Below are 14,716 nucleotides of genomic sequence, written 5' to 3'. Positions count from 1 at the left end.
TCATCCTCATGTCAATTCAAACACATAAAACTTTGGTTTATCTTTGAAACACAAATTAAGAACATCAAAAAGGTCATAAAGGTGATGTAAAATATATCCATATGAATCAAGTCGTTTAATTGAAGTCTTGTGAAGAGATATGATCACTTTAAATGATATCCATATAAAATGAATGAATCCATATGGATTCATTTTACAAAGCCTGTATGACCTTTGTGGATCTTATTTTGGTTACATGGACTTTCAATAGAGAGACAGAAACCTCTCAAGTTTCATTAAAAAGATCTTCATTTGTGTTGCGAAGATCAACCAAAGTTGTATGTGTCTGGAACGACATGAGAGTGAGTAAATGATGACAGAATTTTTATTTTTGCGTGAACTATCACTTTAAATAAACAACTAAGCATAGAAAACAAGGTAACACTTATTTTAGGGTCTTTTAACTAGTTGCTTATTAGCATGCATATAACTAGAACATTGGCTGTTTATTAGTACTTATTAAGCACATATTAATGCCTTATTCTACATTCTTAATCCTACCCAATACCTAAACTTAACAACTACATTACTAACTATTAATAAGCAGGAAATTAGGAGTTTACTGAGGGAAAAGTCGTAGTTAATAGTGAATATGTGTTCCCTCTACTAAAGTGTTACTGAAAACAACTAATGCTCGCTATAGTGCCCCTTGTGGCAACTCTTATAATGTAATTATACAATGATGTTTCAGTTTACATAGCTTAAGTTCATTACCTGACAGATCCCACTGATACACATATCCAGAGAGTCCGCTTTACACCGAGTGCCGTCCAACACTTTGGGTGCCAGTTCCACCACCAGGCTCTTCCCCCGGGCCTGACATCGGAGGGCACAGGGTGACATAGGGTCGTACGCCACAGGTATCCACTCGTAGGTTTGTCCCTGGTACTTGATGTCATTGTGGGCGGAGCATTGTTGAGCCCTAAAGTCACCTGACTCCGGAGGACAGTCCTGATTGGAAGAAAGAAAATTTGGCGGCTATCAGATATTTTATTACATATTTGACTATAATATAATAACACTGACATTTAAAAGACCCAAAAGCATAAGATGACCTGACAATGACACTGGAAATATTATTTTCTATGTGGTAAGATTAAATCGTGACCGTATGCGAAACATCATAAAACATATGCAGATGACCGGGTGCATTAACAAATGGTGACAGTGTAATTGAACTGTGGCAAACCTCCATGTTTTGAAAAACAATATTTCCTATGTCATCTCCTGTGCACTGAAGAAAACCACAGCTCTTCCTCTAGAGCTTGGGACTCTGAACTTATTTAATCATTCGATCGGCTCAGAAACCCCCATGTGCAAAGATCATCAGTGATGTCTCCATCGGATAGAGCGATTACAAATGACAAGTCTTCAACGTCAGGGTCAGTAATGGAAATAAAAAGAACAATTCAACAATGAACCTCATCAACAGTAATTATAAAGCCTGACAGGGAAGACCAAGCATCAGTTCTCACTGTTTTGACGGAAATGGGATAAATGTTATGCTGGGAATCTTTCCCAGATGGCTCTGATTGGAATTGTGGGTGAAGAAGGAATGTGATTGCAGATGAAACCACTTCAATGGTAGAAAAACACTGGCTTTTGATTAAAATGGTCCTTGAGACGAATGGGCATCTAACAGCTCTCAGAGCAGTTGGGGACTATTGACTGAATCATAAAGCAAAGTTCTGGTTCTGATCTCACTTAACAATTCTGGTTGCGTAACAATTCCATTGCTGTTTATTTTCACTATTTTCAAGGCGTTAGACTAAGGAGTTTAAGATTGATTTATGAGTCAAATAAATAATTTATGAATAGAAAATGTACGTCACTTGCATAAGAAAGAGAATGTAAACATTCAAGATCTGTTAAAGGGTTAGTTTCTATTTCTGTCATTAATTACTCACCCTCATGTCGTCCCAAACCTGTAAGACCTTCATTAATCTTCAGAACACAAATTAAGATATTTTTGAGGAAATCCAAGAGCTTTCTGAACTACACATAGGCAGCAACGTCATTGCACCTTTCAAGACCCAGAATGCTAAGGGGTTAAAATAGTCCATGTGACTACAGTGGTTCAACCTTAATGTTATGAATGTGCTCACGTGTACAGTGTTGGCCAATAGCGAGCCGGCGTTTTGACGTAGAACACGGAAGCGCTGCACTGCATTTACTACGTCAACTGCGTAGGAGACTGACATGGAAAAGAAGAAATTGTTGAATAAAGTAGTTATTTTGGTTTTGTTTTTGCGCACAAAAAGTATTCTCGTCGATTCATAACATCTCAACCTCTCGGATTTCATCAAAAATATCTTAATTGGTGTCCTGAAGATGAATGAAGATCTTACGGGTTTGGATCAACATGAGGGTGAGTAAAATTAAATTTTATTTAATTTCAATATGGATAGTATCCAATGAAACAATAAATTATAAAATTAACAAATAGAGCCAGAAACTGAGAAATTGTGAAGACTGCCCATTTTAATTTCAGTGTCAGGTAAGACTATAAGATAGTTACTAGATTTCGCTGCTCACATATGTGGGTTTATTATAAACAGTCACTTGTGAAGTTTACAACTCGTGAAGTTTACTTAATTGGGGTTTTAATAATAAATTAAAATTAAATCAATAAATAAATTAAAAGAGATATACGTCATAAATGATGCATGCAAACACAGCACATGAGTTTCGTAACGCCCACATCCAGAACACACACACTCCCACCTCTGTATGGTAGTCCCGTCCAAATCAGTACATAAAATCACAGACATCGGGTGAAAATAATTGAAGCTCGAACTACGTTTGTAAAACTAGTCCTGTCCGAATAGGGCTTAAGAACCAGTTCTTGATTCCCACCTTAAAATTTACATGACACTCTTTCTCTCCGAGAGGAAGATGCACACAAAATCTAGTTCACTTCCCTTTATACAGAGTCCCTAAAACAGGGGTGTCCACTCCTGCTCCTGGAGGGCGACTGTCCTGCAAAGTTTAGCTCTAACCCCAATTAAACACACTTGAACCAGCTAATCAAGCTCTTACTATGCACACTAGAAACTTCCAGGCAGGTGTGTTAAGGGAAATTGGAGCTAAACTCTACAGGACGATGGCCCTTCGGGACCGAGTTTGGACACCTCTGGCCTAAAGGGACATTTAAAGGGACAAAATTATATTTCAGTGATTATGCATTGCAAAACTTTTGTGATGGAAATAGGTTGGATATAAATATATACTGTATTGAATGTTTTGCAAAAGAACGTATACTGTATTATACTTTAAAAGACGTTTAAAATACACTGCAAAATTGGTTAAATCCCCCTTAAGTAAACTGAGATTAATCTACATACTTTTGTAGTGTTTTCTGTGCTAAATTTCAGGGAAAGTCTGTGTGGAATTCCACTAAATGAATGGTGTTAAACTTGGTTAAATGGAGCTGTGAGTGCTACACTCTACCAGAATTAGTCCAAATATCTAATAAACGAACAAGCAAGGGATGGGGCGTCTGAATAATTTTATGAAAGACAGGCATTCAAATTCTATATAAATCTGTGGCACTTCTGCAGATTCTTGGTGGGGCTCATAACATATCATACTGACTTACTGTGTTGCTGCATGTTCTGTAGCGGATGTTTCTGCCTTCACAGTTCCTGTCGAACAAACACAAAACAACAAAATCAGATATGTTACATAGTCATTGTTCTTCTTTGTGGTACAGCTGCTCCGTCTTTTGTATCAAGGGGAAAGGATACACCCTACTTTTTGTCCCTACAGAAATCATTTTTAGACCTGCTCCTGATCATTTTTTCCCACTCGTTTGTGAGGTTCTTTGTCTGCTTGTGTGCTTCTTGAGAACATAAAATGAATGCCTGCTACAGCTTATCAAAAAAATAAATTCCTTCGACAAAACATTATTTTCCATTGTCAAATATTTTGCACTTAGATTGCCAGTCAGGTAATAACAACAACACTGTCAAGCCAGTAGACGTGCATGAAAAAATAAATAAATAATAATAATAACAACAAAAAAGGAAATGATTTGCAACTTGTGATTATCTCTGATGGCACCAAAAAATGTGAATGCAGCTACAGCTGTATGAAATAAGCAGCAATGTGTTTTGAGAAAAGGATGTTTAGAGACAACAGGATATTGGCTTTCTAAATGTCCTATTACCTCAGCCTAAAAACATTAGCCTATCATATTTTAGCTTATTAATTCCGTTCAGAAGAGCAGCAGTCATCCTAAACAGAAAAGGTTCACATCACAAGACTTCTGAGGGTTGGAAGGAAGATGCAACCAGACTGTTATTAAGATCAGAATCTTTCTCTGCAATCATCCTGCCCTTGAGCGAAACCATTTCGAATGGAATACTAGCTTATATTTAGAGAATGCTGCAGTGTATGCACTGCATCCTGCATACTATTTAAATAAAAAAAAGTAGTAAGTCAAAAATAAAACAGGGCATCAGTAAATTGTCAGTTATTTGTTTTGTTGTGTCGGGCCATGCCGCATCCAGTGTAGACAGCATTACTGATTATAATGGATTCTGTTTGCTTTTGTCGTGTCACGTCACTTGCGTCTGGTGTAGACACGGTTTAAGGTAAAACAGCAAGAATTATGTATATATGTTATAAACAGTACTATGCTACATCGTTGTAACATGACCTCACTACATTTGCCGCATGTTTAATTCAGCAAGAGGTGTCCAGTGTAGGAATACACAATATATCGCTCACCATATCGGTATCGGCCGATATATGTTTTCATTTTTAACGTTATCATTATCGGCCCAATAAGAAAATTTGGCCGAAATATTAAAGCCAATAAATAATGGATTAATTTTCCTTCAGCTGAGACACTTCAGATGCGCACTGTTCACCATGATGGTTTTGAATTGTTTGAAATATGATTGGACCCAAAAAGGAAAATACCGTTAAGTGCAACATGTGCAGTGCAAATATAGGCTACATAAAATTATAATGATATAATATAACATCAGTATAATTGTGTGCTTGGGACATGGCCTTTAATGGTGAGACTTATATAATTATATAACAATTTGGATTTAGATTTATCGGCCAATATATCGGTTATTAACTTTCAAATATAAAGAATTATCAGTTATTGTATCGGCCAAAATGTTCATATCGGTGCATCCCTAGTCCAGTTATCATCCACTAGCAGAATGAATTTTTGTGTAAATTGTTTGTAAAGGCATTCTGATGAAAATGACTGTTGAAAACTGTTCAACTTTGGGTAAAATGCAGCGCTCTCATCACGGTCACTTTTTACTTAGTCCCGCGTAGCCAGACATTCAGATTGATGGCAGACTCCATAGCAGCTTTCATTGGCTAAGAACTGCCCAGAGGTCAGGACATATAAAGCAACCAATCACAGTTTGTTTTGTTCCACGTCATGTTTACGTTTGTGAAAATGTAAAGTCTATGTCCATACAATAACAGACTGGTATGTGAAACTATTAAGCCACGTTTCCACCGCAGGAACTGTCCCTAGGAACAAGGAATTTTGTGGTGGTACTCTGTGTGTTTTGACCGCAGGAACCAGGGTCTAAATGAAGTTCCGGGTAAAAAATTCTCCCTCAGAAAGTCGCTGCTCACTAGGTAGTACTTTTTCAAAGTTCTGGAACTTTCATGGGTGGGACTTGGGTGCTGAACATGCTGATCAGCATTCGAAACAAAAGATTCGTAAAGCTTTGAAGCTTCATGAAGCATCGTTTTGAAATCGGCCATCACTAGATATTGTTGAATATTTTGTTTGTTTGGCGCACAAAAAGTATTCTCGTCGCTTTATAATATTAAGGTTAAACCACTGTAGCCACATGAACTTTTTTAAATATGTTTTTAGTAATATCTTTCTGTGCATTGAAAAAAGGGAGTGTTATTGCTGGCGATGCAGGCCTCACTGAGCGATCGGATTTTATCAAAAATGTCTTCATTTGTGTTCTGAAGATGAACGAAGGTCTTACAGGTGTGGAACAACATGAGGGTGAGTAATTAATGACATAATTTTCATTTTTGGGTGAACTAACCCTTTAGAACAGCTATGGAAACACAGCTAGCAATAGGTCTGGGGGAAAAAAAGTTCCTGGGAAAAAAGTTCCTGGGACAAATTATTCCGGATAATTTCGGTGGAAACGTGGCTTTAGATGTATTTTAAAGAGTCTATGCCACAAGCTTTACATACTTCACATACTTTTGAAAATTCAGAGTTTAGCTGATCCTGGTAAGCGCTCATTGATACATTCGTAAACACAACGTCTTTCTTTTTCCATGAGGGGGTTTGGCATCACGACATCTTTATTTCCAGGTGGACCGTTAAAAGAATGCGACACACGTCTCCCGGAAATCCCGTAGAATTCAACCAATCAGATGACGACTTTGAAACTCCTGAAGTGTTTCCAATTTTGTGTGCTGTATTCATCAGACATTCAGCCAACGGTCCGTGGGCATGACGTCTGAGGCTGAGACTACTCTTACACAGCCGTCCAATCACACTGGAAGAGGAGCGGGACAAATACTACTCCGACCAATCATTCTTATTGTACAACGACTGAACAACAATGGAGAATTTAATATTGCTGGTTACTGCACTTTTGTATTCAGTAATATTCTTCAAAATTAGATACTAGTAACACATTACTGTCATGGATATTCCAAATCATCATAGCAAACAAAGCGTCTCAGCTGGAAAAACGCTGCGCCTCCAAAGCGATCTCAAGCACCACCAACTGGCCATTTTCAGAAGAGCACCAGGTGTTTTTTCAGCTTGCTAAAAATGCTTTTGTGGACCTGCGTTAACTGAATATTTATTACTGGCCATATGGCCTTTTAGTCTCTTTTGCATTTATGCATTATACTGATGTCAAAGTTATGTTCTGTTTTCTGTTTCATTGTGTTTTCAGTGTTCCTGTCATTTGACCCAGTTTTCCCAGTGTGTTTGATTGTTGCATTCTGTTCAGCTCTTGTCTAATTAATTAACTCATTAGTTCCTTGTTTGGTCTTGTATATATTCTCCTTGTGTTCCTGAGTTCATTCATTTGTCCTGTCTAGATCTAAATTGAAGTGTTGTGAAGTCCGTTTTCCTGAGTGAGTTTGGATTAAAGACTGTTCTTCTGATTTATTTGTCTTTGTGTGCTTTATACCAATACAACACGTGACAACTGGAGCCAATCATGAGAAGGGAGCATCATTTTCATCATCATTACTCCAGTCTTTAGAGTCACATGATCCTTCAGAAATCATTCTAATATGATGATTTGTTGTTCAAGAAACAATTCTTTATATATATATATATATATATATATATATATATATATATATATAAAGATTTACTGTCACTTTTGATCAATTTAATGTGTCCTTGCTGAATAAAAGTTTTAATTATATTATAGTATATTAATAAAAGGATTACTGCAATGTATTTCATAATGCACCACAAGTATGTGTTTTTATTAGCTTAAACTCTTAATCCCCGTTCAGTCTTCTCTTTCAGGTCAACTACGGCCTGAGTAGTCTCCACTCCAAACCATAGATGTCTGTTATTTCTACTTCAGTGCTCTTTAACAGGTGCTCTGGCCTGTGTGCAAGCGATATTGCTTGGATGCTACGATTCAGAAAGAGAGCCTTTGTTCGCTGACCACATAATCAACTGTGGAATCACTTCCAGATCTTCTTGTAATCAGCAGAACCCAATCACAACACAAGCTGGCCCACTGCTCGAGCGCTTCTAAAGTTCTACTGACAATAAACAAAAGGAGGAAGAGAGTGGGGGTTATTCCAGTAGCACACGGCAAACTCATGATGGTCTGTTTAATATCGCAAAGACTTTATCTGTGCAAGACATTTTTCTGTGGATGAAATAGCATCAAATCAGATTTGTTATTGAATTTGATATTGGAAAAAAAAAAATCTTTTGATTGAGTAATACAAGATTTTCTTTTGTATAAATCCCCAAACCACGTGTCAAACAAACTCAAGAACCCTATAAACCTAAGAGCTACTACAGAAATGCAGAAAAGCTTGACTAAAGACATCAAAACCGTTCAAAAGTTTGGGGTCAGTAAGATTATTTTTGTTTGTTTTGTTGAAAGAAATGATACTTTTATTCATCAAGGACACATTAAAATTGACAGTAAAGATATTTATAATGTTTATTTATAATAAATGTTGTTATTTTGAACTTTCTATTCATCAAAGAATCCTAAAAAAAAGTAAAATAAATAAATAAATAAAATAAAATATTAAGCAGCACAACTGTTTTCAAAATTGATAATCATCATATTAGAATGATTTTTGAAGGATCATGTGACACTGAAGACTGGAGTAATGATGATGAAAATTCAGCTTTGATCACAGGAATAAATTACATTTTACAATATATTGAAATAGAAAACAGCTATTTCACAATATTACTGTTTTACTGTATTTTTGATCAACTAAATCAGCCTTGGCGAGCAGAAGATACTTCTTTAAAAAAATATTAAAAATCTTGCAGAAACTGTTGAAGGGTATTGTACATTGATCCATTTAACAGGCACCCTTATTCAAAGTGACTTAAAAACCCATCTGCATTTTGTTTGAATGTTTGAATGTTCTCGGGAAAAAAATAATACTCACACAGGAAGCAGTTAAATGCAAATCATTGAGAGCAATTTAACGTTGAGGGTCAGTAGAAGCATTTCCAATGAGACCCGAAGCGTAATTGGCCTTTTCTCTTGTTTTCAGTTGGATCTAACCGGTCAATTAGCTCTAAATGAGTATTGCGGCTTAAATGGCGCGTGACTTCCATTTTCTATGAGTATTGCTTTAGTTTTTGGCATCTACCCTCCAGCAATGAAGTAATGGGCAGTGAGCTAAAAAAACATAATTGTGTCCAAAATGATAAAATAAAACAGATATCTATCCCAATTTTAATATGCAGAGACAACCCATTCATTGGGTGATTTCCACAAAGAGTGTAAACACTGTGACGCTATCAAAACATTACTCTGTTCTTAGTGAGGTCTGACACACCTGGAGAGAGCTATCTGTTAGCATTCCGATTAATTTCAATGGCAGAAAATACGTAATTTCACTCTCGGGTCTGGAGCCAATCACCTGAGCCATAAATAGCATGTGACTAATCACTCTGGAGCAGTAAATGACATAATGGCAGCGTCGACTGGCTAACGACACAAAGAACACACATATAGTCAAAAATACTTCACTAGTAACTATACTGGGCTATGACGTCAAATGCAGCAGAAATATGTCACACTTCAAAGAGTCCTCCAAATATAGTAGATGTTACCGCTGAAACATCTATTATGATATAATGAAACATTAGCAATTTATAGTATATGCTGCTAGCAAAAAAATTTATTTTATCAGAATATCAATGGAAGTGTCAATGGAAAACGTCTCAGATTATGTATGTAACCATGGTTCCCTGAAAGGGAACAAGATGCTGTGTCAAGCGCTTTGGGAACGCCTCTGCGTGATTGCGTCATGAAGCACATGTGAAATCAGTCCAATGGCGTGACGGAACGTCATAGGCGGGTGACGTCATGACCAGGAAACTATGAAGCACACCTGAACCAAACAGTGTCAGCTTCTGAAAGGTCGAAGTAAGTCTGTTACAGGCATGCCGGGAGTATGGCAACGTGACGCAGCATCTCGTTCCCTCTCAGGGAACCATGGTTACATACGTAATGTGAGACATTCCCTTTCAAGGGAACTCGCGCTGCCTCAAGCGCTTTGGGAACGAAATACCCACGCCGCCATAAAACTAAGTGTCTGTCTGTGTGAAATCGTGATGCGCACACTAAGACGCGAGCACTCTTGACCCCGGAGACGAGGCCAGGTCCAGGTTATAAAACCTGACGAACGTGTGCGGCGAGGAACATCCTGCCGCATCACACACCTCCTGAAGGAAGACTCCAGAAAGCAAAGCCAAAGAGGCAGCCATACTCCGAGTAGAGTGGGCTCGGACCATAAGAGGTGACGGTTGGCCGGCCAACTCGTAAGCAAGTGAGATAGCCTCAATTATCCACTTACTTAAGGTTTGCTTAGATGCAGGGTGCCCTTTATGTGGGGACCCAAAACACACAAATAACTGATCAGATTTACGCCACAGGGCAGCTCTGTGGACGTCAGCATCTAAGGCCCTGACAGGACAGAGCAGATTGAATTTTTCCTGGTTTGGATTTTGGAATGGAGGAGAACAAAAAGCCTGCAGCATAATAGGGGCCGCCACATTATTGGGAACCTTAGAAACATAGCCTTCCCGATGAAACAAAAAGGCTTTAACCATGCCCGGAGCGAAGTCCAAGCAAGAAGGAGAGACCTAAAGAGCTTGAAGGTCTCCAATTCTCTTAAGAGACGAAATAGCAAGAAGAAACAGAATCTTGAGAGTGAGGAACTTCTAAGGAACCTCTTCGATGGGCTCGAACGGAGCCATGGACAGGCCTTCCAAAACTATGGCCAAATCCCATGTTGGAACTCTCTGACGTGCCGCAGGTCTTAGCCTCAAAGGAAGCCTACCACGGAGGAAGCGAGTTACCCATGTGTGTCTTCCAACTGAAGCACCATCTAAAGGGGTGTGGTAAGCAGAAATGGCTGCCACATACACCCTCAATGTGGATGAGGATAACCCTGATGAGAACCTATCTTGAAGGAACTCCAGAACTGTACCAACTGGGCAGTTAGCAGGGTCCAACATACGACCTCTACACCATGAAGAGAACACGTTCCATTTCAGGGAATATAACCTCCTCGTGGAAGGAGCTCTGGACTGGAGTATGGTCTCCACCACCTCGGTAGGGAGACCGTCATCTAGTCTGTACCATCGCATCCAACCCCAGAGGGGCTGGATACGTGAGGGAGTAAAACAATGAACAGTGTCTCATCTCTCGAGACGCAAACAGATCCACATCCGCTTTCCCGAAGCGCTCCCACAGGAGCTCCACCACCTCGGTATGAAGTCTCCACTCCCCGGGCCTCAGCCCCTGCCTCGATAGGATGTCTGCTCCCTGATTCAGACGCCCCGGGATGTATACTGCCCTGACTGACAGTAATTTCCCTTAGGCCCACAGGAGGATCTGGTGTGCCAACTTGCACAAGGGGCACGAACGCAGACCCCCCTGATGATTTATATACGAGACCACCGCTGTGTTGTCCGTGCGAATCTTGATCACGCGAAACGGATTTCCCCTCGGGGAGAACTCCTTGGTTTTGAGCCACCACTGCAAAGGTCTCATGTACAGCAGGCCAAAAGGTACCTTCTGTGTCTGGATGCACCTGCCATCGGACCTAACAGTCTCTGAAACTGTTTCACAGTGAGTGACTGGCCTAGCTTCAGCTTGTTTATGGCTGTGAAATGCTCCCTCCAGAGTTAATTTCTCTAGTGAACTGATATGTTGTGGACACTAAATGACTTGCCTGAGGTAAATGTAATGCTACGTGAGATATTATTCTCAAGCTGTTTTATTGATGTCTTTCCGTGGGTGAAACACTGGTTGAGAGATTATACATAAACATATCTATGCATAGATCATCTGTTCTTCTTCTTTTGCTCTTTTTCCTGTTGTGGTGGTTAGCAAACAGCGTTGCATTACCATGCACGCCCCCTTCTGGATTGGAGTGTGAATCACCTGTCACTGATTGTATTCGTCGTCTGGCTGTATGCACCGAACCGTGACGCCCGTATTGTGACAGTTTGGAACAAATACACGTACTGCTACACCCCTAGAGGGCAGGGTTTTATTTTAACTCACCTCCTCTCCATCCCTTGCTCATAGCACACTGATGATTGGAGGGGAGTGGTTAAGGTATTTTGATTTCATGACGACTTTAAATGCTCGAGCTCTTAAATCAAAATAGATTCTGATTGGCTGTCAATGTTTTTACTGTTCATCAGCTAGAAAAAATCGTTCTGAAAGTGATTCCAATGATATTGTTTCTCTGTGCCGTTATCGTTGTAGTTGTGGTGTGGAATTTGCTATTCTATTATATTTAGAAAGTTTTTAGAACTATATCTTTATCGTTATCATTATCCTTGGTGTGAACAGGCCTTTAGACTTGATAACCTGAGAAAAACAGACAGTCCCGCCCCAAACTAATGCCACTGGTTGAGCCAGATTTGTGTTGGGCTGGTCAAGCAAACAGCAGTATTTTAATAGTGCCACAGTGTTTACACTTTTCAGGAGAAACATCCAATAAATGTCATATTAAGCTGGGATAGGACAAAGTATTTTAACACAAAAAAGGACAAGTTTACGATTACAAAGTTAACTTACTTTTTACAAGTCAACATGTTACAAGTTAAACATAATGTTCAAAAAACTAAAACTGGCTAAAAACAAAACAACCCAATTAGCATTTCAAGATTAATACTATACCCAGAAAACTCACGTTGCTGTATCCATGAATCATTCAATTCTCTCAGCTTCATTTTAATGACAACGGCTTATTTAATATATTCTAAATCATGTAAATTATGCACATGCATAATTAATGCTATGTGTACTAACATTATTACTTGAGGAACAAAACCTCTTCTTTGCTTCAGAAGGAGAAAAACAAGACAGAAATAGAAGTTGAATAACAAGGAGAGAGAGAAAGACACTTAAATCCAAAGTGTCTGTCATGTTTTCCATTCTTTCTGGAAACGAAGCACTTCTCTGTACTCTCGCTGAGGTCAGCGATAACAGCGAGTGGCCTGACATCACAATGACAGATGTCTGCCTGTTGATGACTGAAATCAACTGTTGCACTGTCATACAGTTCAATTCAACCAATACAGATAATTTTACTGTGCTCTTGTCTGTGGAAAGAGCTTCAATATTTGAAAAACCTGGGCAAAAGACATCGGTCTCTAAACAAGAAAAGTGAATTTAGTTCTCAGAAAAGCGTAATTTGTTTGCAGATGCCACTTGATTTGATATTTTGTTTGGATTTTAAAACTGAAATGTCCAAATACTTTTTGGAGCAACTGTACACTGTAAAAAAAAATTACGACAAAAAAGGCAGTTGTGGTTGCCAAAAATTCACAGCAAAAAAATACAGGGACTGTTTCTGGTATTATGGGATGGCATGACAGCATATTTCACAACTTATAATTGTATATTGCATTAAATGATATGTTTAAGTTTTACTTAAACTACCAAATTTGGTGATAGCCACCATGGTAAAATAGAAAACCGCATGATGAATCAAAGTACATTATAGGTGGCCTGCCCATAAAACAAGGCCAAGACTCGTATACAGACAGTGCACAGGGTCAAACACATAAAACCTTATCAGGCTAACACACGACACTGCAATAAACATTATTATGCCCTTTTGCAAAGTTGTTTTTGGGGTCTATTAGAATAGGTTTTCATGTTTGAATGTTCAAAAAACACATTATTTTTCACATACTTCACATTGTTGCAGCTCCTCTCTTCCCAGTCTGTCAAAAAAGCTCTGTTTAGTTCCTGTCTCTATGAAGACCCTCCTTCTGAAAAGCACACTGTTCTCTGATTGGTCAGCTGGAGCAGTGTGTTGTGATTGGTCAACCGCTTCGAGTGTGTTTGGGAAATGTCAAGCCCTGTACCATAACCACGAGTTTAAACACACTTTTTTTTGCGTATGTCTTGGGCGGGAATTATTTAAATGAGGAATATTGTGACATGTTTGTTCCCGGAAGAAAACTCAAGACTACAATTTAGGAAGCCAGTTATTCTAGTTTATAAAGTTTTAAATATGCATATTTTTCTTACAAAAACGTATCGCTTCACTTTATTAACCCCCTGGAGTCGTATGGATTACTTTTATGATGGATGAATGTGCTTTTAAGGGCTTTAAAATCTTACTATTCACTCCCATTATAAAGCTTGGAAGAGCCAGGATATTTTTTGATATAACTTTGATTGTGTTTGTCTGAAAGAAGAAAGTCATATACATCTAGGATTGCTTGAGGGTGAGTAAATCATAGGATTTTTTCATTTTTTTTTAGTGAACTAACCCTTTAATGCATTACTGATAGCAAAAATAAGAAGAAACAAAACTAATTTAAATATGTGATGTGGCACATAAGGACTTCAGGGAATGTCCTTTTACTGTTTTTCACTGTAAGTTATATGGTAATTCACAGTTTTTACTTGAAATCAACATAAATTTGACAGTATTTTACTGTAAAATTACATTTAATGCAATGTTTTTCACTGTATAGTACATGATTTTAACAGTTTTTTTTAATGTAGCAATGTACCTACAGCGTAGGTTTAAATAGAGGCTTAGTGTTCGACAAGTCACTAAGATATGGATGCCTCTGTGTGTGTGTGTGTGTGTGTGTGTGTGTGTGTGCGTGTGCTCACTTACACTCCGTTGAGACACCTGCGTAAAGAATATGAGGCTCCGCCTCCACAGGTACGAGAACAGTCACTCCACGTGCCCCAGGCATCCCAACCAGTGTCCCTCTCCTCATCTGAGCGGGTGGTTCTTGAGGACTGCAAGACCCAAAAACACCAACATTTAAACATCTACTACTTACAGTATTAAGCAGTACAACAGTTTGATAATAATTCAACATTGATAATAATGATGAATGTTTCTTGAGCAGCAAATCATCATATTAGAATGATTTCTGAAGGATCATGTGACACTGGAGACTGGAGTAATGATGCTGAAAATTCAGCTTTGC

General features: G+C 38.6%; 1 protein-coding gene across 2 annotated transcripts in view; it reads right to left on the bottom strand.

The window, feature by feature from the left end:
• The window catches only part of adamtsl3 (ADAMTS-like 3), a 207,091-nt gene that overhangs the window by 91,960 nt on the left and 100,415 nt on the right, over positions 1–14,716 (bottom strand). For both annotated transcript variants that reach the window (XM_051900104.1, XM_051900105.1), the window contains exons 4-6: positions 14,395–14,522; positions 3,638–3,683; positions 754–990 (exon numbers count right to left, since the gene is read on the bottom strand). In XM_051900104.1, the coding sequence (XP_051756064.1) occupies positions 754–990; positions 3,638–3,683; positions 14,395–14,522 (411 nt within the window). The remainder of the gene's footprint in view (positions 1–753; positions 991–3,637; positions 3,684–14,394; positions 14,523–14,716) is intronic.

This window comes from Ctenopharyngodon idella, chromosome 7, assembly GCF_019924925.1.
Source record: "Ctenopharyngodon idella isolate HZGC_01 chromosome 7, HZGC01, whole genome shotgun sequence".
NCBI classification, from domain to species: Eukaryota; Metazoa; Chordata; class Actinopteri; order Cypriniformes; family Xenocyprididae; genus Ctenopharyngodon; species Ctenopharyngodon idella.
The sequence above is the reverse complement of the archived record's forward strand: the minus strand, read 5'-3'. Positions and strand labels throughout refer to the sequence as shown.